Source organism: Cnephaeus nilssonii, assembly GCF_951640355.1.
Source record: "Cnephaeus nilssonii genome assembly, chromosome: 12".
Taxonomy (NCBI): domain Eukaryota; kingdom Metazoa; phylum Chordata; class Mammalia; order Chiroptera; family Vespertilionidae; genus Cnephaeus; species Cnephaeus nilssonii.
Window position 1 is genome coordinate 16,325,800 of NC_137083.1, and position 25,362 is coordinate 16,351,161.

At 39.5% G+C, this 25,362-nt stretch overlaps 1 protein-coding gene across 2 annotated transcripts in view; it reads right to left on the reverse strand.

Annotated features, from left to right (window-relative positions):
• Nucleotides 1-25,362, reverse strand: part of HDAC9 (histone deacetylase 9) — a gene marked incomplete at its 3' end in the record, with an annotated part of 637,805 nt that overhangs the window by 318,410 nt on the left and 294,033 nt on the right. For both annotated transcript variants that reach the window (XM_079785596.1, XM_079785595.1), the window contains exons 8-11: nt 23,525-23,640; nt 13,422-13,544; nt 10,113-10,323; nt 9,484-9,701 (exon numbers count right to left, since the gene is read on the reverse strand). In XM_079785596.1, the coding sequence (XP_079641722.1) occupies nt 9,484-9,701; nt 10,113-10,323; nt 13,422-13,544; nt 23,525-23,640 (668 nt within the window). The remainder of the gene's footprint in view (nt 1-9,483; nt 9,702-10,112; nt 10,324-13,421; nt 13,545-23,524; nt 23,641-25,362) is intronic.

The following is a 25,362-nucleotide window of genomic DNA, read 5'->3' on the forward strand; positions in this document are numbered from 1 at the left end:
ACTGGCAGTCGGACATCCCTCTCACAATCTGGGACCACTGGCTCTTAACTGCTCATCTGCCTGCCTGCCTGGTTGCCCCCAACTGCTCCCCTCTGCCTACTTGGTCACTCCAAACTGCCCCCCCCTGCTGGCCTGGTCACTCCTTACAGCCCCCCTGCCAGCCTGGTTGCCCCCAACTGCCTCCCTGCCGGCCTGGTTGCCCCACACAGCCTGCTGTTCAGTCGTTTGGTCATCCCTCACTAACCCCCCTGCTGGCCTGGTCGCCCCACCAGCCTGCTGTTCAGTCGTTCAGTTGTCCCTCATTAACCCCCTGCTGGCCTTGTCGCCTCACGCAGCCTGCTGTTCAGTCGTCTGTCCGGTTGTTTCGGTTGTGACGGCCCCTGGCTTTTTATATATCAGGATAACAGGATTTTCCTGATAATCTCTTTTCTGATTTTCATCTGAAAGTACTCTTTCTTTTAAAGTTTTCTTTTTTTTTTTTTGCTCTTTAAAGAATAGAGCCACAGTAAGCAAAGGCATTCTTATTAATTTATCTTTTTCCTAATCCTTGGAGATTGTGAACTGTCTCAGGACAGACAAGATCTCAAAGCCAACGAACTTCCTATCATGTGACTTGTGAACATATCCCTTTCCCCCCATTGGTCAATCCCTTTCTTGGTAAACTGGACAGCTCTGCAAATCCTATTTAAAATCGACAACCAAGAGTAAGCCCCAGGTGATAACTGCCATGTGGAAATGTGTGCCCAGAATGGCGAGACTTTCAAATTTTTTGGACGATACCAGAAATCCAGATTTATGTTTGAAATATTTCTACTTTTAAAGATTCACCAAAAATTCCAATGCTGTTAAGACACCAGGTAAGTCAAAGACAGCAGTTCAATGGAATAGATAGAGTCTATGACTGTCAGCTAGAGGCCACTATAAATAATCCCTAGGGGCTCTTCTTGATTGAACATTCCACAGTTTAGATCAGATAGGACTGATGTCTGCATGCTTTCAAAATACACCATCCTCACAATTGTGACATTTTAATATGTTCCTTACAAAATTCAACTACCTTGCCAGGGGTTGGAGGTAGGGGTAGGGACTGACCACAAAGGCGAGCAGAAGGGGATTTTGGAAGCTGAGGGACCTGTCCTGCATCTTGATTGTGGTAATTATATGATAATATGCATTTGTCAAAACTCACTAAACTGTACAGCAAAAGGAATAAATTTTACTGTGTGTAAATTATACCTCAGTAAAAATTCAATGACTAACCATAATATTGTTCCAAAGAGAAAACAAAGTCGGCTGATGAATACAAAGATGTAATATGATGAATACAAAGATGTAAGAGAAAACTGGAATAAAATTTAGTGGTTTGGTTGACAACAAAGTAGCTTGATGCAATATTGAAACAAGTGGGAAATGTGTGCTTGGAAATAGTCTAGCCCTTCCAGACAATCATCTTCATTAACAGAATAAGAAAAATAGGCCTATTAGTCCCTGGCTGGGTAGCTCAGTTGGTTAGAGCATGGCACCTTTATGCCAACGTTTTTGGTTCAATCCCTGGTCAGGGAACATACAAGAAGCAACCAAATGAATGCATAAATAAGTCGAACAACAAAATGATGTTTCTTCCTCTCTCTCTCTCTCTCTCTCTCTCTCTCTCTCTCTCTCTCCCTCTCTCCCTCTCTCCCTCTCTCCCTCTCTCCCTCTCTCCCTCTCCCTCTCCCTCTCCCTCTCTCCTCTTTCCTCTCACTCTCCCTAAAGTCAATCAATCAATTTTACAAAAGAACTATTAGTTGTATATAAGAATATAAATACTGAGTTAGGATTTCCATACTGCTTACCATGTTTACAAAGCACTTTCAGTACACTCTCTCGGGTGAGTCTCACCAGCTACCTCTAAAATGTACAGATTAGAGAATTATTGGACAAAGAGGGTCGACATTTTGACCAAAGATGCAAAACTAATAAATCATTCTACGGGACACCAGAAACCTCTCTTGGAAAGGATATCAAGCATTCTTGATCTCGCTATTAAAATAAGCTATATATTATGTAGAACTATCTCTGAATAGAATTGTCTGTCTGCAGGTCTGTGAGCCCATGCAGGGAAAGAACATGCTTTCTTTATTTTCATTTTCAGTGTGCAGCATAACGGTTGCTAATAAATCTCTGTGAAACATCATAAATTATTCCATGCCAGGAACTATTTTGTAGAACTGAATTTTCATTGCTGGCTGATACAGCTAAATTGATAGCAAGCGAGTAATGTTACAGTCAGGCTATGGGAGCACAGCCCTGGATGCCATTCTGCCGGAAAGAATGGGGTGGGAATACTCTAGACCATCTGACATTTCAGGGTCACTATATTTCCTCAGATTTCATAACTATTTAGAGAAAGGGCAGGAAGATGGGGGGGTGGGGGGCGGGAATCTACAATCAAGAACTTATAAGTAACCAAAATCTGCAACAAGGACACAGCTACACATTGGTGGTTTTCATGTCCACAAACCACTTAGATATATTAAAAATTCTTTAGTAAGACTTAATTATTTCATTCTGTCCAATGAAACTACTAAACTACTTGTCAAGGATGGGAAACAACCAAATTACTTAGCTTCCCTCTCCCTTTGAACTCCCTGGAATCAACATCAGTCAAACTACTCGCATGGTTTAATTCCCCAGATAGTTTTCTTTCTCCTATTTTCTTACCTCATAGTCATGTCCAACTATTGTTTTTCTCATTCAGTTAAAGCGTCTCTGCCTCGATTAACGGTGCAGAGTGAAAAGGAAAGGTCAAGGTCCTTCCCTGCATCTTCGAGTTATGAACGCAGCACTGGGGACGTTTATGTTTGTCACACATTAATCCCCTGAAATGGTCATTGAGTTTCTTTCACAAACACAGGATTTCATCACATCTAATAATAAAGCAACAAGCCATCTTCCGTATATTATAAACCATCCACTTGTAATTATATAGCGAAATGCTTCTATATGAATTCTCTATGCTGATGTAAGCTGGTATTGCAGCCTAAGTGGTTTTGTGCTGTTTTTTGAAGCCGACTACATACCTGCACAGATCTATTTACATTGAGCTAGTCATGTCAAAATAGCATCTATTTAAGGGCAAAGTCCAAGTTTCTCTTAGAAACTTCTATAGATAGATAATCTAGGCGCCTTCGTACTGTTATAAAATTAAGACTGCCTTTCAGTGCTGGCTATCGTTTTTGGACATACTATCCGTCTAATGGGCAGAATATAATCCGAAAATGGTGATTAAAGACTCTGCATGGAAACAAGCTGTCAAAGGGATAGAGAGAAATTAAACCTGACAACAGTAATGCCTACTTTCCTAAATGAAAGCCCAGTTCAAGTTTCTGCTCATCCATTTTTCAGAGCTTAAAACAAGGCATTTTCCAACCACCCGTGGATGAGATGCCAGCATCTGCATTTCAGTTGAGCATGATGAAGTCAGTAGACCTTCAACTCCAGGCTTGCTCAGGACTCCTGCAAGATGTTTGCCCACGCTTAAAACATGGCAATGTGACGACGTGCAGGAGAGGAATGCAGCCTGGCCCGGCTGCAGCTGGCTCTTCACTGCACTCCCATTGCACTGTTGGAAAGCATTATAAGCCAATAGGACATCTGAATGTCCTACCATCAGGTCCATAAATAAACCAGTAACAACGACCACAAAACCCTCCAAGGTGGAGGGCAATGCATGGAAAGTTGGGAAGCAGGGCAAGGAAATGGGATTTCTTCATTCTGACAAACCCAAACAAACACCAAAATAAAAAAATTTTTTTTATGACCTTCCTTTTTGTTTGTTTGCCTTGTTTTTAATTATAAGTGTTCTACTTTTTGGCAAAAATGAAATTAGGAAAACCTTGTCTCCTGCTTGGGGATAGGAACAACACTAAAATCATAAGCCCAAATCCAGGTGAAGCACAGGCTGTTGTGACATACATCCCATGTCGAATCCCAGCTCTGTCACCTGCTGGCCCTGTTACCTTGGTCAACATACGTAAGCCCATTTAAATTAAGTTTCTTGATATGAAAAAATAGTGAGTTGTTACGTTTGAGGAGATAGCAACCATAAGGACATAAGTATGGTGTCCTAGCTCGCAGTAGATCCCACATGTAAAGGGAGCTGGTATTATTTAAATGACCCTATCCCGAAGGAACCACCGAAGAAGGTGCTGGGAAGATGCACAGCACACAAAAGAAGGGGAGGGAAAGCCACATTAGGAGAAACAGGTGTAGTAGCAAAGCCAAGATTGGTCCATGGTACTCATCCAATTTTACTTAAATTTTCAATCTTGCCACAGGTAAGCCATGGATAGAATTACCTTTATTAAAATAAAGCTAATATGAAGTGTCTACTTGTTTGATAATATGAAGTGTGACTAAAAAATGCAAACCTTTTGGAATGTATATTTCTAATAGTTACTCTTCAAATTAATCTTTTTGGGAAAATATACACTTTGCTCACCAGTACACAAAATAGCTTTATTTTAGGACTGAGTTTAGGAATGCTTATAAAGAAAAAAAAAAAAAGGTAACACCCATACATATACATGCTCTGTTTGTATGTGACCACAGGCATGAAATAATATACTCCCTCGGGCTGCTGTGGATGGATTACTGAGGACAAGGAGTGGGTATGAATCATGAAGGGTTACAGAGAATATATAACATTTATGTTAGAAATTATGTCAAGAAAAGGAATATAACAGATACGACTCACATAAAGGATAAAATTCTCTTCTGAAACTTAATGAAAGCTTCCCATTTGCTCTGTTCCAGCATTTGAGCCAAATTATGTTCATGCCTTGCTTGTCAGATATAATATCTACCTGTTTGAATAAGGGCAACACAGGACATCTGCTTGGCCTGCCCTTTACCGGTCGTGTCTTAAATATATTTTTATTATGATAAAATAGCTCTCATGTCAAAATGCCTAAGTATAGAGTAATAAATATATAATAAATACTTATATCTGGAGTGAACCTTGACATATATAAGATATCATCTCATGATTTATGTGAGTTTTTTTAAAGTGTTGGCTGGTGTCCAGTCATAGGAATGTATAAAATATTTATCACCAAGCATATATATATAAAAGAAAGAGAGAGAGGGCAAGAGAGGAAGAAAAAGAGAAAGGTAAAAAAAGAAAGAAAGATGTAAAACGGACAAGACAATCCAGAGAAGTAACCAACCAAGTCTCAAGTCTTATTTCCTCAAAGAAAACAAGCTCCTTCCCTCATGTCTTCTATCCTGATACTTAACACAGTGTCTGACTGTTGACTGAAATATCGCACTCTCCCGCTCCCCACACTGTAAGCTCCATGAGGACATTGAATGGTGTTTTCTTGGTGCCTAAAACAGTGCCTGGCACAAAGCAAGAGCTCAATATGATTTGCTAAATGGATACAAGCACAGACCACTATTTAATTCAAATAAATACTGAATGAAGAAGAGATTTCTTTAAATTTCTGCTCACATGGACTTGGAAGAATGAATGTGAGAAATATAGGTATGAGAAAAGATACTATAATTCTAGTTAAAATAGGAACTATTAGACATGATGCTATTCTATCAATACTGTAACAATAAAGGAATTCAAAGAAAAATGTCATTGGCTGGGGGCAGTGATCTACGTCAAATTATCTCACCATAAAAATGACTGAAGATACTTCGGAAGATTTCTGTATATCATTTAGATAGCGGCGTGACTAGAGATTTGCCCTTCATTTAAGTAGGCAGTGGTCAGAATACTTCAAAAATCATAAATATAGCCAAGTGATTGAGGTGTGTTTTGTTTTCATTTGTCATAGTTTTACTTTACAGGTAAATCTGTAGTAATACTTAAACTTAAAACAAGCTCAGAAGAAAATTACCAATACGCTCTTACTTTTATGTTTGCTCTTTTGTATTTATGAAGAAAATTCTATTTTAGAAGCCATTTTTTTTTCTTCCAATAACAAGAAAGCAAAAGAGCCGTGGCCGGTGTGGCTCAGTGGTTGAGGGTCATCCCATACATAAGAAAGGTTGCTGGTTCCATTCCTGGTCGGGGCACATGCCCAGGTTTTGGGCTCTATCCCCAGTAGGGGGCATATATGAGGCCGCTGATTGATGTTACTCTAACATTAACGTTTCTCTCTCTCCCTATCTCTCTAAAAATCAAATTTTAAAAATCTTAGAAAAAAAGTAAAAGATACTGACATAAACTTGGGATTTTTAAAAAAGGCTCACAAGTCATCACTGCATGAATGTACCATATAGCAGCAATAAAAACTGTTTAATGCATTTCTGAATTTTTTCAATGTCTCAAAAAGAGAAAAGAACAAACGTTTTAAGTCATGAATTTCTTATGGTTAAGCTTCTCAAAACACTTTTAGTGAGAGTAGAATGTTTATACTGATTAGCAGAGATATATCATTTGGACAGGATTTCCACTCACCTTTCTATCTTGCCCTATAGTGTAGATATAACCACACAAATATTATATAAACCCATCCCAGGGATACCTCTACTAAGCTATTGAGTACTTACACCATAATAATATGAAGCAAATAATTCTTACAACACACAAATTTCCCATGTAAATGTCATTGTAAATCAGGCAGAAAGCAGGTAAATTACTTATTATAATTAACAACACTTACACAGTATAGTTATAACAGGCATGGATGACTACTTTCATAAATGCATTCCAACTATAGCAAGCTATGAGAAAGTCTTCAAAATGTAATAAGTAAATCATTGTATAAACTATGCTCTGAAAAGTATAGTTCTGCTTCTAATTCTCCTAAAGATCATTAGCAATTGAAATATATCATTAAAAATTTCATACCATGAAGACCAATCATAGTTCAGATAACATAGGTTTAGAAATAAACCTACTTACTTTTTCTTTCTTGTCACTCCCCATTTTTGCTCCCCTAAATCCACCCCCCGCCAAAGGAAGTTGAGGAAGTAAAAGGCAGAGACATTTTAACCTACATCATCTGCATGTCTACATCTTCACACATGCCTATTTTCCCCACTATTATAAAGTATTTCAAGAGAAGGGGCCATGTTTTTATGATGTCAACTACTAGGCTCCAGTTTGAATGGATTCAATACAGTTCATCCAAGATAACAGGGAAAAAAATGATACAAATTTCTGTGTTTATTTCTCATTAGTGGGTAGTCTAAATAGTTATAGGACATATAAATATCTTATTATACAGAAACTTGGTAGCTTTGACATCTAAGTTACGGCCCTCACCTAATGTGAAATAAATGTTTTCGTCACCTCATGGGGTAGGGTGAACTGAGGCAATTTATTTCTTGATGGTTCCATTGCGAATACTTTAGAAGAGGACAGAGGTTTAATATTTTCTTTAATCACATTCTTCTCTGTTCCCTTTGACAATGGAGGGCAGGTGAAATGTTTTCAAAATCTGGAGGATACCCAATGTGCATATGCCATCTTGATTAAACATATGGAATACAGACTTGGTCCAAAGCCAAGGGGAGACCTGCGTGAGTAATCTAAACACCCGAGCCGAGAGGGGTTGATATAGAAAGATCAGCTCTGTGCTTTGAAGTTTTCTGGACTTCATTTTGCCTAATTAAGACAAGATTTCATAATCAAACCACTGTACAAACAGGTACCTAAAAGTATTGGTTTGCTTCTAATTTTAGGAAGAATTCTTAACAGATTCCAAGGAATCAGCTCCACATGGGAGAAGGGCTCTGATAAATTTTCCTTTCTCATTGCTCAACTGCAAATGCCTGCTTTCCATCTTAGTTCCTGCCACGTGACGGAGAGGAGCATCGCCTATCGAAATCTCAAGTGTAATACTAAAGTACGAAGACTCTGATACCAGCATACCGTTTGAGTCTGAAACAGTGGTCACTCTAGGTCGTAAAACATGTATTCCAAAATATTTTTAAAGGTATTCATAGGAATCTAACAAATATCCAGATCAGAATATTACCAGGCAAAAAGTAGGCTTCCCAATAATTCCTTCCACATACATTTTTCTCACTAGACACAGGACCATTTTTCAAGAATACCTGGCAGTTTTAAGTAGTGCGGAGCGTCCACAAACAAACTTAACTCTATCATCATACAGCAAACAGATGTGGCAGCACATTTAAGTCCATGAGTATTACACCACTATACAAGAAGGAAGCTAGTCCTCCTATGATAAGACTGAGTTGATACAAAATAATTTGATAATTTAGAGAAATGCAATAGTGATAAAAAAAGGCATTAATCTGATGATATATAAGGAGTCTGCAGTAGACTGAAAAATGGCAAAAGAGGTAGTTGCCACTGCTAGCAACCTACCCCCACTCCCCATCCCACACATATACGCATAATCTTTGAAAGCATCACAGGGCTGAGCTGGAAGAATTTCTGTTCAGTAGTGTCATCTTCAGCCCATGCTCCTCCCTTCATGGCTCAGCCTTGTAAAGTGGAGGCCAAAGAGAAGAGACAAACTCTAGGCCCACCTGCAATCAGGTAAGCAGATGAGAAAAGCCCCTTCTCCTACTGCTATTAGAAAGATGATGAGACCTTTGCCCTGAGGTTTTGCTTTGTTTACAATACAACAAAACACTGTAATACTAAGCCAGTTTTAAGCTGTCTATCGGTAAACAGGACACCATTTCTCAATATAATACCTCAATATATAATGCCTCCATAAGGTACTCGTAGGTGATACAGTACAAAGGTGAGCAGATAGAATCTTGATATTTAGGACCTTAATATTCTCCAGGAATGAGAAGATTCTGTTTCGTATGTCAACCATAGCAGAGTGTAGTAGCAAAACTCTGTAGGCCAGTTTAGCTTAAAAGCTCATTGAAAAACGCTTCACCAGCCTGCCTGCTATTGTTAGACTGCAGTCACTGTCTGTTTGTGGCTGCCTCAGCGGGAGACTGTCTAAGGATGTGGTATGATGCAAACATTCATTCGCTGTCCATTTCAGCCACAACAGGGCTGCCAGAAGGAAATTACCACAAGGTTCTGAGACACTGTTTTAAACACTGTTTGGAGCAAAGTGGGAAATGCTAAAGAACAGCTCTGACATGGCTACATACGAGTTGCTGGAAAATACCTTGTTGGCTAACCTTGTCATTTCAGCTAGCACCTGGGCAAACCTTTGGCGATGTCAATCCACCACCTTCAACTCTGCCTCAAGCCTTTTCTGCAATAGATATGAGGCTCTGCACACATGTGCCTGCATGTCCTCATGTATTAACATAGGTGCTCAGCCATAAAAGACCTTGCTCACCTATAATCTCAAAATTGCTGCAAATACTTCATGAATGCAAAGATGTTGAAAAACCTGATAGTGTTATGGTATCCTTGAGCCCAGAAGGCAATCTCCTTTGAACTGTGACATATACCAATGTTCACCCCTTGAATGCATAGATCAGGGAAGAGAACCCCAATGTCCACAATGGGGGTTATGACACTTTGACTTGGGGGCTTACTTTATTCATGTGGATCTGTTGCTGGTATTGCTTCTGCTTCTCCAAGAATTGCTGGTGTTGCTGCTGAATGACCAGCTGAGCCAATGTGCTCTGAGGCAACGGTGCAGACTGGGTTCGATTCAGGGGTCTGTGACGGGGTAATTTGTGGGTACCTCTAATGCCAGGTGAAATTCTCTCTTTTGTTGCCAATGGAGAATGAGGATGTAAGGGAACTCCACCTGAAAAAAAAATATATGTATAATCATGTACACATACACAATTTTGCTTAAGAAAACACAAGAATCTACAGAAAACAGATATACAGGATACACAGGAAGAAAGCTAGGTTGGATGGGTGAAGGCAGGAGTGCCAAAGCATTGAGCAGGCATGCATCTGACCAATGACTCACCCGTACTCCACTCTGGTATGTGAAGGTTAAATAAGGTCAATATTTTTGTGTGTGTTTTTGTTTTTTCATGGAGCTAGAGGGATAACTAAGGATGACAGCCTTTCCCCCAGTACCAGGTAGCAGGGAGACCTTGGAAAATGGTAAATCTTTTCAGTGTCTTGAGTTAAGAAGACATCACATTGCACCGCTGATAAAATAAAAGCCCCCGCATGATCTCCAAACGGCGCCCCTGTTAATTACCAGCTACAAGAAGCTTTTGCTGTCGCATTTGTTCTTTCAGGAGTAAATGCTGCAGGAGAGCCTGGTGGCTGCTGTTGGGCTTTCCCTCCAGAGCGACATGGGGATGGCTGGAAGACGCGGGGACGCTGCCCCCATACTGCCCTGGCAGTGGAACGCCTGGCCTAAGCGTCTGGGCCTCACACTTCTGTTTTTCTTTGAGTGAATTCGAAGCCTGTGTCGGGAAATAATAAAGATGCGAATCCTCTTTCGTCCAGGTGGCTCATTAGGTCTGTACATCATTAGTTTTTTTATTCCATACCCTATGGCATTCTTCCCTCCCTCCCCCCCCAAAAAAAACACCCCATCTTACCTATGGCTCAGTAGGGAAAATGGATAACAGCCATGTCTTTTAAACTAATTGAATTGACACAAGAGACATAAAAGTAGAGTGGAAGCATTGGAGACAATTGAGTATTGGGTATCATTGTTCTGAACTTAACCTTTTGCACTCGGATGTCGAGTGTGACTCGACACGGTTAGCATTAGAATAAAGGAATCGAGAAAAAAGCAAGCGAGTGCAAAGGGTTAAAAATACCTTTAACATTAAAAATGATGCTGCCTGGAGGGTGTGGCTCAGTGGTTGAGCGTTGATCTATGAACCAGGAAGATACGGTTTGATTCCCAGTCAGGGCACATGACCGGGTTGTGGGTTCAATCCCCAGTAGGGGGCTTGCAAGAGGCAGCCAATCAATGATTCTCTCTCATCATTGGTGTTTCTATCTCTCTCTCCCTTCCTCTCTAAAATCAATAAAAAAATATTTTTTAAAAATGATGCTAATTTCAGGCTTAATAACTAGGAAGTTTATTTCTAAAATAGTTTAATATACTGATTAAGTATAAGGTATATTATAAAAGTAAAATTTATTGAAATTTCTAACCTAAGGACACATCACAGCCATTAAGAAGCTAGAGATAAAATGGTCTGCGATTTTGGAGTCTCAAGGAGAAGGGACAATTGGTCCTTTCTCTACTCGTCCTCTAATAAGTTCACAGAGCTGTAAGTTTCCAATATTTAATTTTTAAAATAAAATTCTTCAGATAACTCAATGAGAGGTTATACAAAACATGCAGGAATCTGATTTAAACATGTATTTTATATTAATTCATAACAGATCCCCAAATCTCTAAATATTGAAAATGACACTCCAGATACTTTCATTTAATAAAATAAACTACAAGTGGAATTATATCAAATAAAAACACTATTAAGAACTTGAAATGTATGATAACAGTAATAAGGCAATAATAATTATATCATCAATAGTAATAATGAATTATCCTAGTCAAATAATTTAATGAATGGTGGTCATGTGGGTATTACAAAAGCAGAAGTGTAATGCCTCAAAATTATGTGGCATGTTTCTTTTCAAAACTCATGTTTCATCTTTCAAAATTGCTGTGCACCAGGGAAGCAAAGCAATTTTCAGTGATGGAGAAATTAAAGGACCAAGAGGTAAATGGTTTGTCTTAGTCACACAGCAAGTCAACGCAATGTTTAATCTAGAAGTGATTCCTTCTCCTGGCCTCTTTTCCTTAAAAATTTCCCACTACTCAGTGGGGAAATGGAATATTAGAGGTCCCTTTGCCAAAGCCTTGCTAAGCTTGAAAAATTAATTGTGATGGCCTCATCCACACCAAAATGGAAGCAAAGAAAAATGAAACTTCAATCCAAACCGCACTGGTTTACTCATCCAACGGCACCAAATTGTATTACCATCAAAACATTAAATGGTCTGGCTTTCGTACTGGGTCCTTTGAGAAAAAAATTCCCTCTGACCACATTAAAAGTGGTGTATGTTTGTGTTAGCTGATAGGACTGACGTCGAGCCTGCAAAGAGGAGTGGATATAAAATGCTTATTCATGTGTCGTAAGTTTTTGTGTCAGTATTTGCTTATCATTGGAAGAGACAGGAAAAACAGGAATAGGAGAAAAATAATTTTTAGTAAGTGAAGATTTGAAAATATCCTTGCATATTTATGTTTTGTTTCATCCCTAATTCATTTTTTATTTTTGCTAGGCCCAATTGTTTATAAATGCTTCACGTGGAATTCCAAGAGTGTAACTGAATTTGGTATTTCTACGTTTTTCTTCTTCAATCCCTAGATATATAACAGCATCCAAATTTTGTTTTCTCCTCACTAGTATAAGTGACTGTATCACATAAGGCAACATCCCACTCTATTAAAAATACCAAATATATAAGGTGCACCTTAAACTGCTTTTAAAATAGGTACTGAACCCAATCATCAAATGTGTCATTTTATAATGTCACTATGGGTGTGCTTGTACATAAATTAGCATCCCATAAACAGGTCTTATATCCTGAAAACAAATTAGGTCACAAAATGGTCCACTCTTTATATTATCCTGATCTGGGAATATTATAAAAGATGTGAATTTTGACAAGCGGCATGCAGTGAAAGACTTGCTTCTAAAGATTGGCAAAATTGGTGCCAATGGTTAGAACAAATTTCTCTTTAAACTTAACGTATCACCTTTGCATAAGCACAGTTAATTTAATTTTCATACATTTCACAGATGAATTATTCTACGTAAAGCTTGCAAATCTTTTACAATGACAAAAATTTACATTATTTTAGGGAATGTGTATAAAATGATTATTGTTGTCTTCTGCGAGTTGGACAATTACCTCCAAAAGATTCTATTTCAGTTGTCAGGACTTTTAAAGTAATTTTTTCGCTTTAAGTCTCCTGGGAAGAATTTAATATTGTTCTTAAAGAGGTTTTCCAGATACGTATTCTTCCGTATGATAGAGTCAGTAACATAAATTCTCAAAATAAAGTCATTCACCAAAAAATAAATTCCATAAACATATGTGCTGTGCTTTAGACAGAAGCTACACCTCTCAGCACTGGCCGGGCCGAGTGCCAGGCCTGCTGCTTAGTGGCTCCGTGATCTTGGACTTTTAAACATTACTAGTTTCAGCTTCTTCTTTTGTAAAAATGTGGCTTATAATCTCTGTTTCATGGGATGGTCGTGGGGAGCTAATAAAATAGCTGGAAAGTGCTGCTTTTTTTTTTTTTAAAGGCTATGAACCATTATACAAATATTAATTATTTTATATATTATTATGCAAAGCAGTATAATTCTGTAATTTGAAATTCAACCGGACATCTTTGAAGGACTCAGTAAACAGGGAAGGATAATGGCCTCTACCAAGTTTCCCTGAAGCCTAATCTAAATATAGGAGAGCCCCCCTGTGACAGCATCACTCAGGCTGCGCTAGGCTGCTCCGAGTGGCGACTTACATTGAGCTGGGTTGGTACTGCTGGCAGTCCCAAGGTGATATTGGGTAAAGAGGGAGAGGTATAAAGACTTAGCAGGTTCATGGAATCTTCGTGAATCAGAATGCGTTGCTGTGAAACCATTTGCTATAAAGAAAAGATGAAGGGGGAAAAAATGAAAAGAGGAGTCTTAAAAGATTACAATACCATATATTTTACTATGGAATGTTTAGATTTCAGACAATAGTTTTATTTTATCACATTTAGTCAAAGTCATTTTAAGTATTTTGATTATTTATTTTATGATTAAAGCAGCCCTAGCTGGTTGGCTCAGTGGATAGAGCGTTGGCCTGAGGAATGAAGGGCCCAGATTCAATTCCAGGCAAGGGCACACGCCGGGTTGTGAGCTTGATTCTCAGTAGGGGACGTGCAGGAGGCAGCCAATCAATGATTCTCTCTCATCATTGATGTTTCTTATCTCTCTTTCCCGCTCCCTTCCTCTCTGAAATCAATAAAATATATTTTAAAAAATGTCTTCAGTCCTTAGGTGAGGATTTTTTAAAAAATTGAAATCCTCAGACATAATTACAAAATCTGAAGAAAGGGCTTCCGTGGTCATTTTGCAAAATTCATTGTTATAATTCTAGCCTCACAGTTAAAAATCAGTGTGTCATCCATCAGTAAAGTACAACAATGAAACTGAATAATTCTTATGAGTATATAAACTTTTTTGTATTACTGAGTGATGTATACATATATATGTATATAAAATCATTATCTTTATATGAGTTAAACATCATTGTACTGATGGGAAAGCTCACACAAGGAAATCTTAGATTAAATATCACTATAAAGGACTCCCATAATAATTAATCATGTAATTTGTGAATAGACAACTGTGTGGTGCTTTTTTGATCATTCATATTTAGAAATGAAAGTCAATGTTAAAGTGTTATTAATTCCCTGTACCACAATAGCCTTCATTTTCACTGAAATATGCTGCACATTTTGGCACCTCACTCCTTTTTTTACAACAAATACCTTTTTTTAATACAATACTCAGAGTCATGTTTTCCCACATGTGGCCTAATATGGTTGCTTGAATTACATTTTCTGTTTAATTCTTGCCTCCCTCCCAGAACTCTTATACAAAAAGAGTTACAAAGGTCTTATTAGACTAAGGAACTCTGGCCTGATATGGTCCCCAAGGGAACAACATCCCTGAAAAAGAATACTCCATGTAACAGTATGACACAGTGACTGCTTTCTTCCCAAACAAAAAGCATATGGGACTCCAATAATAGACCACCTCCAAGAGGGATATTGCACACACGGGCTTTGACTAAAGTAAATATAATAACTTGTCAAGCATGTTTGGGGGAGCTGTAGATTTTCCCCTGGACAAACCTGGGATATCAATTAACTGGGGGGAATATCATGTGCTCATACAATGCGACCTCAGACTGTCACTGAAGAGTGATGCGCCACCAAAACACAGGATGTTATTCCAAAACATCACCTCCACCCGGCGTTTGTTTGGAGATGAGTCAGAGCCTCAGGATCATAAAGGCAGAAGGTTAAATGTGGATTTTTCTCATTCCAACTTGAAATTCCAAGCTAACTTCGATTTTGTTTTGTTTTTTTTTTCTCTAAGGAACAAATCAGATGTTTTTGCATGAAAATCTAGAGGTATGCTGAAACTTTTAGCATCATGTTGGCTTTATATGTAACCTTTCTTCAAGGTTGTCTAAGATGCTACTGCATGAAGATGGTTGGAAAGTAGTTCCTCATTGCAATGTGCGAGATTGCAATTTTATTTTAGGGGTTATGAGAAACAGTTGTGTATTTGCTCTAATTAAAACCGTAAGCTGCTATTGTGCTTACACTAATATTCTTTTAACATAAATTTTTAAGTATAAAGTAGATACCTGAACAAGAACAGAAAGAATGTATGAGGAAGTAAAAATGTTAACTAGCTCATTGACAGCATGTGGTAATCTATATATATAAAAACCCGATATGCAAATGGACTGAACAGCGGAGCAGCCAAACAACTGGTCGCTATGATGTGCTCTGACCACCAGGGGCACACGCAGCACATGGCAGGTGTCAGCAGCAGGTGGCAGAGTGTGAAACATGGCGGGCGTTGGCTGTAGTGGGATGGTGGAGCAAGTGAGCAGGGTCGCCGGAACAAGGCGGGGTGCCAGTTGCTGTCATTGGGGCGAGTCCCTGTAGTTACTGAAAATTCTTTGCTCCTGTGAGCTGCAGTCCTGCCTGGTGCTTACACCTGCTGCCAGTGCCTGGTGCTAGTCCCAATCACTTGGCGCCATCAGCGGGTGCGAGCGGCGGCTGCCAGCCCTGATAGCCCCTGAGGGCTTCTCCACCTCCCCCTGCTCCTAAGGGGTGATCAGGGCAGCAGCCACTGCTCACACCCGCTGCTGGTGCTTTGTGCCATCAGCGTGGGAGTAGCGGCAGTGGGAGTGGGGCTGCTGTCAAAGAGGGGACCAGGGACTGCGGCAGAAGGGGTCAAGGAGGGGCATGGAGGATGGGCCGAGACCTGCCCCTGTGGGCCCACAGTTCCTTTCAAGGTGCACAAATTCATGCACTGGGACCCTAGTTTATAATAAATTGTTATCTGTATTCATACAAGATAAATAAACATGGAAAATGATGTAGAATGATGTATAATATTCACTCAAGGTCCTATCTGCTTCCCACAGTACTAACACTTAATGTGCACCATGGAAAGGGCAGCAAAATATATCACAGATCTCACAAGGCGGTTATCTTTGTTCCCCAGATAGAACTTCTGTGATACCCTCCGTGCATCCCAGGATGCAAAAGTGAATTGGAAGAGTGTTCTTCTCAGAGGGAATGATGGAAGTGGCACACTGGCTCCGTACGCTAAGGGGAACGAATTTGGGAATACTCTTACTACGGGACTTCAGACCCCTGTAGTTTCACATCAGACTTTGAGTGTGTCCATTTCCTACCGTAGTGTATTGATTCTGAGCACCTAGCACGTGCCAAGCCCTGTGGCAGGGGTTTTTTGGCTGATAAGCTATTTTTTCTGAGACATTCTCCAGCTACCATTGTGCTCATGTTATAGATGAAGAAACTGAGTGATCTCCCCAATTCTGGTTCCTAGTGGGATTGGTAATCAAACTTTAGAACTGATCCAGGCGACGTGACTTTTTGTACAAGCTATCCACCACTCTGCGGCAGTATTGAAGAATAAGGAAACTGGTAAAAAAAATAGTATGGAGAAGAGGGAGACTTTAGAGAAGAAAAGGAAACAAACTCAGGCCCAAGGCTTATGGAAAAGAATAAAAGTGTCCAGCTGACGTGGCCGTGAGAAGGAAGCAGAAGACCTGGTGACGTTACGGATGCAAGTCTCCCGAGTTCACTAGGGCGAGCTGGCGCTTGCCAGTTCTGCCCACAGAGACGGTGAACTTCAGGGACTAGGATGGGACTTAGTTATTTCCCTTTGATTACAGATAAGGAAGCAGGCAGAGCACCTGTGTCGACGACTTCCAATGGCTAATATTGCAAATGACTTAACAGACCTGAAAATGTTTTCCCCAAATGATCTTCTTTAATTATAACTCTCCTCAATTTGGCCTTTTGATGGGAGCAGTCTATCAGTTCCAGGTTCATGGATCTTAATAAGAACCTGGAGCTGTAATCTGCACGGCTCCGAGGGCAGACACACTGGAACGCCAGGAAAACAGGTGGCGAGAGGTGCCGTTTCATGCAAACAATGAAGGATCCTGCCCAGGATTCTTGTGTGAGGCTGGATGGTTACCCCAGCTTAGCTCTGTGCTGAGCTCACAAGCGTTTTCAGGCAAAACCAGGATTTTTCCAGCAAGTAGTTTTGAAACAGATCCAGCCCTTAAATCAGTGCTGTGCTAAGAAGCCAGTGTTTCACATCTTAGAATGTGGGGACGATGGTTTTCATCTAAAATAATTTCAGGACCAGAAATGCTTGCTGCAGTTAGGCCAAGTGAAAACATTAAAAATATATGGGGATATAACTTAACAGTCACAAAGCAATTAACGAGTAACAATTAGATGAATAGTGTGGTACAGGCGGTGGGCATACAAAGATGTTCTATATCACCTAGATGTCCTATACCAGTGGTCGGCAAACTCATTAGTCAACAGAGCCAAATATCAACAGTACAATGATTGAAATTTCTTTTGAGAGCCAAATTTTTTAAACTTAAACTTCTTCTAACGCCACTTCTTCAAAATAGACTTGCCCAGGCCGTGGTATTTTGTGGAAGAGCCACACTCAAGGGGCCAAAGAGCCGCATGTGGCTCGTGAGCCGCAGTTTGCCGACCACGGTCCTATACCACCTAAGTTCACATGCTCTTCAGGTGCATGGAGACATGGAGAACTAATGCTAATGACCTGTAAGCATTGCTAGGCGGGAGCAGGGTTAAACACTGAAGTGGCACAGAGCAGGGTGTCGGTTTTAAACCAGGCTTTGATGGGTAACGAGCATTTCACCAGAAAGAGCATGATCCCGAGAAGAGGGATATGACTGAGCCAGGTGTCGGGGCAGGGGAGGTCTCCTCACATTTTAATAACGATCTTCAAAATTTAATTACTTTCCTCACCAGCATGGTAAACGGAAGCCTATCTTATGGATAATATCTGCAATCCACGTAAATGAAATACACATAGACAGAAAATAAGGCAAAGAAATCAACAGATGGCTCTTGACAACACTGGTTATGTAAATAAGAAGCTCATAGCAAAAGTGGATGTAGAATTTTCAATTTACTAGTACTGCCCGTTCAAAATGATCTACAGAATGCATGAGCTTTAGAAAAAGAATGTACTTGTCTAGAGTCCTGGTGAGAAATGGCCAGGCCTAGTGAAGAGAAGTATACGCTGAGCGTTTTGCATTTGAGCTCTACCCCTCACCGGCTTTTAACTCTGGGCAGCTGCCTACCTACCTTGGACATCAGATCCTGCAGCCTACAATGGAGGCATCTCTGATTAGTCTATCAGGTAATACCTGTGTCTATTAGAATAGCATCCAGGCATAACCCATGGACACAACAATAGTGCTGTGAAGGCCAGGGGAAGGGCTGAGGAAGGGGTTAATGGAGGAGGGGGGCACGTGTAATGCTTTCTACAATAAAGATACATTTAAAAACACACAAAAGAATAGCATCCATGAAGATGTCTGTTTTGTCTTTCAAAGGTCCCAACCCCCAAATCTAGACTATCTAAAAAAGAAGATACCACATTAACAACAAACACATCTCCTAATATTTCAATGTTTGCCTATGGCTTTCACACTATTTTTCTAGATAGTATTTATTTTCTTCTCTCCTTTCAGAGAGCTGATAGAAAATTGAAATAAGCAGTAAAAAAAAAAAATCTCTAAATTTTTATTTTGACTGAAGAATATATTACCATAAAATGGTTTGGGGACCAAAAAGAAATTATCATTTAACAAGACTTCCTTTGCGTTTAAAAGGTCTTGCTTTACAATGTTGACTCATGTTATTCCTAGAAAAAGATTCATTTGTCATAGCAACCTCTTCTCCCCCAGGGGGAGAAAGCGGGTTTTCAGGCGCTGCCATCTAAAACCATAGCCCTACACCCACTCAGCAGGGAGCATAACATTTACAACAAATGTCACAACAACGATTATGAAGCTATAGGCAGATGAGTCATGTGAGACTGGGGTAAAACAGCCATTTCCGATGACTTTAAAGTACTTAACCTTATTATTAGAATCCTTTTTTTTTAAATCGTCTGTATCTAGTGGAAAAAATTATTTAAAAAATAGCACAGCAGAGCCAGCCACTAATGTTCAACTAGAAATAAACCAGCTGCTTGGCTACTGTTACAATAGCTATCAAATAAATCCACGAAACTAAAATAATGGTGTTGAGATTCGTGGAAACATATTTGAACCCACAAGCCCGCAGTATTAACAATAAAGTAACTAGATAGGTAAAGACATCTCTGACTGGAGTTGGAAATAGAAACTCCTTAGGTTTCAGCTCCCCAGCCACGCGTTCAAACGAGTAAAGGAAGTAGCTCCAACTATCTGAGTTTGGACTGAGCATATGTAAGAAATAGAAGAAATGGAGCAGAAGTGGTCAGAGCAGATGGAGGCCCATTTGCACACGGGATGTGCTGGCTGGAAGACAAACATGCTAATGAGTTTTCCCTATTAGGCGTCAGTACTGATAACAACAACAAGAAATGAACTTGCCCCCCACTTCCAATGTACCACCTGCCCTGCAAACACGGATTCCGCCCAACCAGCCGTGGGGGTAGATGTCACTACCTTTCACTAGACCTGAGATCCAGGGCAAGTTTAAGAACTTAACCAATGACAACAAAGTAGCTGGTTTCCAGACTAGGTTCCCAAGAAGCCTTCTGAATGGAAGACCCACCCTCATGAATTTGCTGTTCTGTTCCCTTATTCTGTACTTCTAAGTAAATTCTCCCCCGGCCTGTGTCTTAACCTTTATCTAAATTATGCAGCATATGTGAATTACAAGACAGAAAATTTTCTTTTCGTTTGAGCCTCACATTCAGGCTGAGAAACAGGCTTACTTTCCTTCTTCCCAAGGAGCAGAAGGGAGTAGAATCCCTTTCATTTACATGGGTTCTGAAAGAATGAGGTGACATGCTTTTCTACGCTCAGGTCACAGAATAAAGAATTCATTCACATGTGCACTGTTAGACTATTTTAAAAGAAAAACTCACCCCTGGTACTTAAGCAAAGAGGTTAGAATAAGATTATTTTGTAAATGGGGAAGTATGCAACTCACTTGATTTTTGAAAGTGTAATTAATGCTATTAATTTTTCAGACCTCCAACATTGGTTGATATGAAATTATACGTTGTTATTAATCTTAGAATAGGTCTTTAAAAATCATACTAAGTTCAAAGGGATTGTTAATCAAGAATTGACTGAAAATATTTTGTTCATCTTTTCCCCAGCTTCAGTGGAAGCTTTCAGTGTAACCAAGACATTAATTGGCTGAGAGTTTTAGCTTGCCTTGTGCTGTCTCCTCCCCTTTCCAGTATGAATTACATTACCGACCCCGGTAAATGCAGCAGAAAACCACATGTTAGCCATCAGGGTGGAATTTCTTGTTCTGGGCCACGGAGAGGCTACCCATCAGGGTAGGAAGGTCTGCCCACCTGGCCTTTTGGTTCATAGTTCAGGCACACAATTAATTCATTATGGGGGAAGTCACTGCTTGCTTTTGAACTAGTCTTTCCAGCTCTGGAGGTGAATGTCCTGGCACTGACCTGAAGAAATACCTCTACTCTTTCAAACTGCACTAAATCACATTTCCTTCTGGGTTGGTTTTTATTTGTTTTTGTTGTTTTCATTTTTTGTGGGTTTTTTTTTTTTTTTTAAAAACAATGCGGGTGGAAGGAAAGTTTCCAGTGACTGAATATGATCAACAATTAGCTGAAATCCTTGGGCATCTAAACAAACATTTATGACAGTCGACCTTTTAGGAATATAAAAAAAGACTACAATAATATAAGCAAACTCCTTTCCTTTACATTCTCCACTGTACGTATTTTGAAATTTAAAGATAGGATCACGAAAAGCTTGAAGGAAAGAGAAAAATCTCACCTTTTCCATTTATTTCCAGTCTCATGAATATAAAATATTTCTTGGTTGTTCCTTCATGTGGTACAAAGTACTACACGTACATAGGTGTTTATAATGGATGAATATATGTATCTTCCTCTTTAGTAACTGACCATGTCACTAACCCCTTCTTCCCTCCTGGGAGTTAACCGCCATGCTAACTTTTTTGTTCATCACTCCCTGGCCTTTTAAAAATATACTTTTACTGCATATGGTTTCCTGATCAAAATGCCACGCTGCTGCTTCTGAACCTATAAAATACTGCCACGCTGTGAAGTGCTCTTCTGCACCTTTTCGCACTAACAATGCATTTCTGAGAATCACACGTGCTGTCAAATGTAGTTTACCATGTCATTTTCTTTTTCCAAGGGCAAATTCACACAGAGCCACACCCTTTAGGACCGACCCTTCGGTATTCCAGCTATTACCGAGAATCACATTCTTTAAAATGACAACGGATGGAAATCTAACATTCTTAAGAAATATTTGTTACCAAGTTGTTCTTTTCCTGTAAATGGACTAAAGGGTTGCTGAAAACTGACCAATTCTAAAGATATAAGTGCACTAACAAACACAATACCTATAACCCATAGTCCAAAAATCCCACTTACATCTATGGCCACATCAGGCATTATGTTTTAGTTAAGATAACAAGAAAAGAAATAAAGAGCCATAGTATAGTAAGAAACAAGAAACAAATGAAGGGCCTGGAGAGAATGTAGAGGCCAGATTGCTATTCTTCAATTAGCTAAACAATGGTTACAAGCGAGACAGTACCTATATACTCTACTCACTTTCCTCGGAAAATTGAGGGACATTTTTGAAACTTAGAATAAATGTATATTTCCCTAAAAAGGATTTATGTGTTGCGTTTTTTTCCAGAAACTCAGGGGAACTCCAAATCTGGGGCATTTTAAACCAAATTAACAGTTTGAGGTTCTGTAAATTTGGGTTATAACTCTATGCAGGGACTAGCTTTGGTTACAATTTCTAAGGGAAAGATTCTGCACCACTGTGGTCCCCATCAGGACACCTCTGGGGGTGGGGTTGTCAATGTTGCATAGATATGGGCCTTTTGGATCCCAGCTTAGGGTTTGGAGGGTCTCCTATTACATTATCCTCCTTGGTCAGTATTGGCCTTTTCTTTCTATCTCCTGAGTTTTGTGAGGCCTTGAAAACTAAAACCCAAGTACACATGTGTCCTAGGAGCAAAAGTGACCTCATTGGCTTCAGCCCTTTGCTTCCATGGATACACTCAGGGTTTCTGCTTTCAATTATATTTTAGTCAAATGATTTATAAGTAATTTATTATAAATCTGTGTGCATGTGTGTGAGTGTGTGTGTTAGAGACACAGATTGTGGCATAAGATACAGAAGACATTTCTGTCAGTCACGCTCACTGTCCCAAATCAACAGAATTGTCGTGGGAGACAGTGAAGTGAGCTCCCTGTACATAGAAGTGTTCTAGTAGAAGTTTCCTAATTACATATCAGGAAAGCTATACAGGTGATCCAAGAATCAGACATTTGATCAGTCTGTTTCAGCCTCAAGTTACCATGACTCTATAAAATACAAGGGGAGAAGCATGTCACAGTTATAAATGAGAAGTTACCGCACCGGCTTTCCCTGCATAGTGCAATGCATGGGAAGGAGGCATTACAATGACAGAAAAGAAAAACAGAGAGTGTCAATCAATTGATAGCAACTTCAACACAGCTGATGCCATAAGAGCAGCTATTTCTAGGCTATTGCCTTTGCTTAGCCTAATTCAGAAAATGCATAGACAAATTCTTGCTGACTCCTGACTTACTTTCCTCTTTTCTTATTAGCACTGGTTTCAATAAATCATTCACTGAAAAACAAATGTTAATACATTTGATTGGATACAATCACACAAAAAATGAGTGTGTGTTATTTTAGACCAATTTTCTTTAATATTTCATTCTTCAAGGACAAAGTCCATATCTAATTTATCTTTATATCCCTCTTGCCAGGCAAAGTGACTGCCAAATAGTAGGTCCTTCATAAGTGTTTGCTCAGTGGAGCACATTTTTACATTGTCCTTCAACTATAATATTCCTTTTTTTTTTATTTCTCTGTAGGTCAAATGAATAAAACCTACCTTGCTATACTGTTCTTCTTTGAGGTTTGCATGAGGTTGTTTTTATACTTACTGATAGGTCTACTCCCATAAAAAAACCAAGAACCAAGCAGAAGGACTACTGAGCTGCTCAACTTCTGGGCAGCATATACTCAGCATCGTTGAGTGTACAAGGATGACATTTCAATATTTTCAAATCTGATTGTGTCCAAAATTGTAAATAAGGTCAAGTTTACTCAATTCCACATTTTATAAATTTATAAGAAAAGTCACTAAGAACAGGTGGCTTTAATCGGCCATTCAGAAACAACACTGTTTTCAGGAGCTGACTGAGGAAGATCTAACTTTTGGAAGAACCAAAATAATAAGAGTCTTACCTCCGCATGAGGAGTCGGTGGCAAAACCGAAGTCTCATTTTCAGTGACATTTCCAGTTGGGCCATTGTTTGGGGAACTGGGACCCGACCCAGGAGAACTGCTACTGACTGAGGATTCTGAAAAACATTCGGAAGCACAAATTTATTCTAAAAAAAACACATAAAAACTGAATTTAGTTATACTCTAAAAAATATGCAGCCTTGAACCTTGTTTTTATCCCCCAATGGAAGGACAAACACCATTTTGGTAAATAAAAAGAATGGTGAAACATTTGCAAATATTTCACCTAAGTTTGTGGCCTTATCCCTAGTCTCTTTCCCTTGTCAAAATCACTTAATATTGTGACATCCACTATCATCTCCTGAAAGGTATATTTCTTGCCTTTACCTCTCATAAATCCCAGCCTGAATCCTTTTGGGATGCTGGACATTTTTAATCTCTCGTTATATGTGAATCAAATTCAATGTATCCCAGTATTAAATGTGTTCTGCTTATCTCTGCTTACCACCACCCTAAGAGTCATTCTCACTTCCTTTTTTACTCCCAAACTAATCAGTTACTAGGTTAGTCCTATTTGTTCTTTACATGATCTCTCATCTACTTCTGACTACCATAGGTCCAATTTAAGCCCTCAACCTCCATTATTTTCTCAGGGACTCTAGAAAAGTCTGCTAATATTTCTGAGTAACTATAGTAGCCAATCAAAACTTTCCCCTAAACTGTTGCCAATGAGATAGATCATAGTGAGACAAGTTTTCCCATGTGCCTGTCCACCAATAAAGGTCTGAAGCTGACCAACAGTTTAGAAGTTTATCTGGAATGTAAAACAAACTGGATCTGGGAGACACAGATTCAGAGGGATAACCAACCTGTGCCCCCGGGAAGACAAAGACAGCCAGAGCTTATAAAGGCAAAAACCACACGCTGGAACCAAAGAAACTATTCCTACTGGCTACTTAACATGGTGGGGCGCTGGTTCAGAAAGGTCTGGTCAGGTCCAGGTGAGGAAACTCTAAAGTAAGAAGGAAAGGGTCAAGTTCCAGAATGTACTTCTAAAGCAACACGAAAGTCCAAAATCCAAATCTCATCTGGGTGCCAAGATGTCTACGTCTGACCTTCCTAATGACCTTCAGGCTCCATTTAAAATATTTCAGTTCACATTCCCTGCTTCCAAATGGAACTTACCATACTTTTCTGTTATTGTCCTTCCTGTGTTCTATGCTCAAATTTAAATCACCTCCTCTGCATTAAGTGCCCCATTTCAGGCTTTTCATCCACCTTCTCCTCCACATGTTTCATTGCAGGCCCAGTCCCACTTTGGAGATCACAGCCTGGTGCATGCACCATCTGTCCGCCAGGGAACAGGAGCTCCCAATTTGTGGGCAATATTTGCCTGTCCTCCCTTAGAACACCCCTAAATTTCAACTTTCTTTTATCAAGATTTCTCTACTCAGGGGTGCCATGCCAAAGGAAAGAACGTAAGATGGACAACAGAATTCTGATCCTGCCACCTACTTACTTTGGGATTTCATCAAGTCTTGGGTATCAAGATTCTTAAACATATCTTGCTCACTACCGTTCTGTCTGTATATCTTGCATACATTCTGATCAATCATGGGTTTGTTGTTGATTTTTTATCCTCTGCCTCTGTCTTGGCTACTTTTTTTTTTTAAAGAAGAAAACGCACATTTAAAAAAATCCTCCTAGAAGCTTCTTTTCCACCCCCAGACTCCTAACTCTTGTCTTTCCTCTATAACTAGTACTGATTTTTCCTGGATGTCTCATTTCCATACCCTGCCTTTAAAAAACACACAACAGAAACTATTGCCTTAAACATT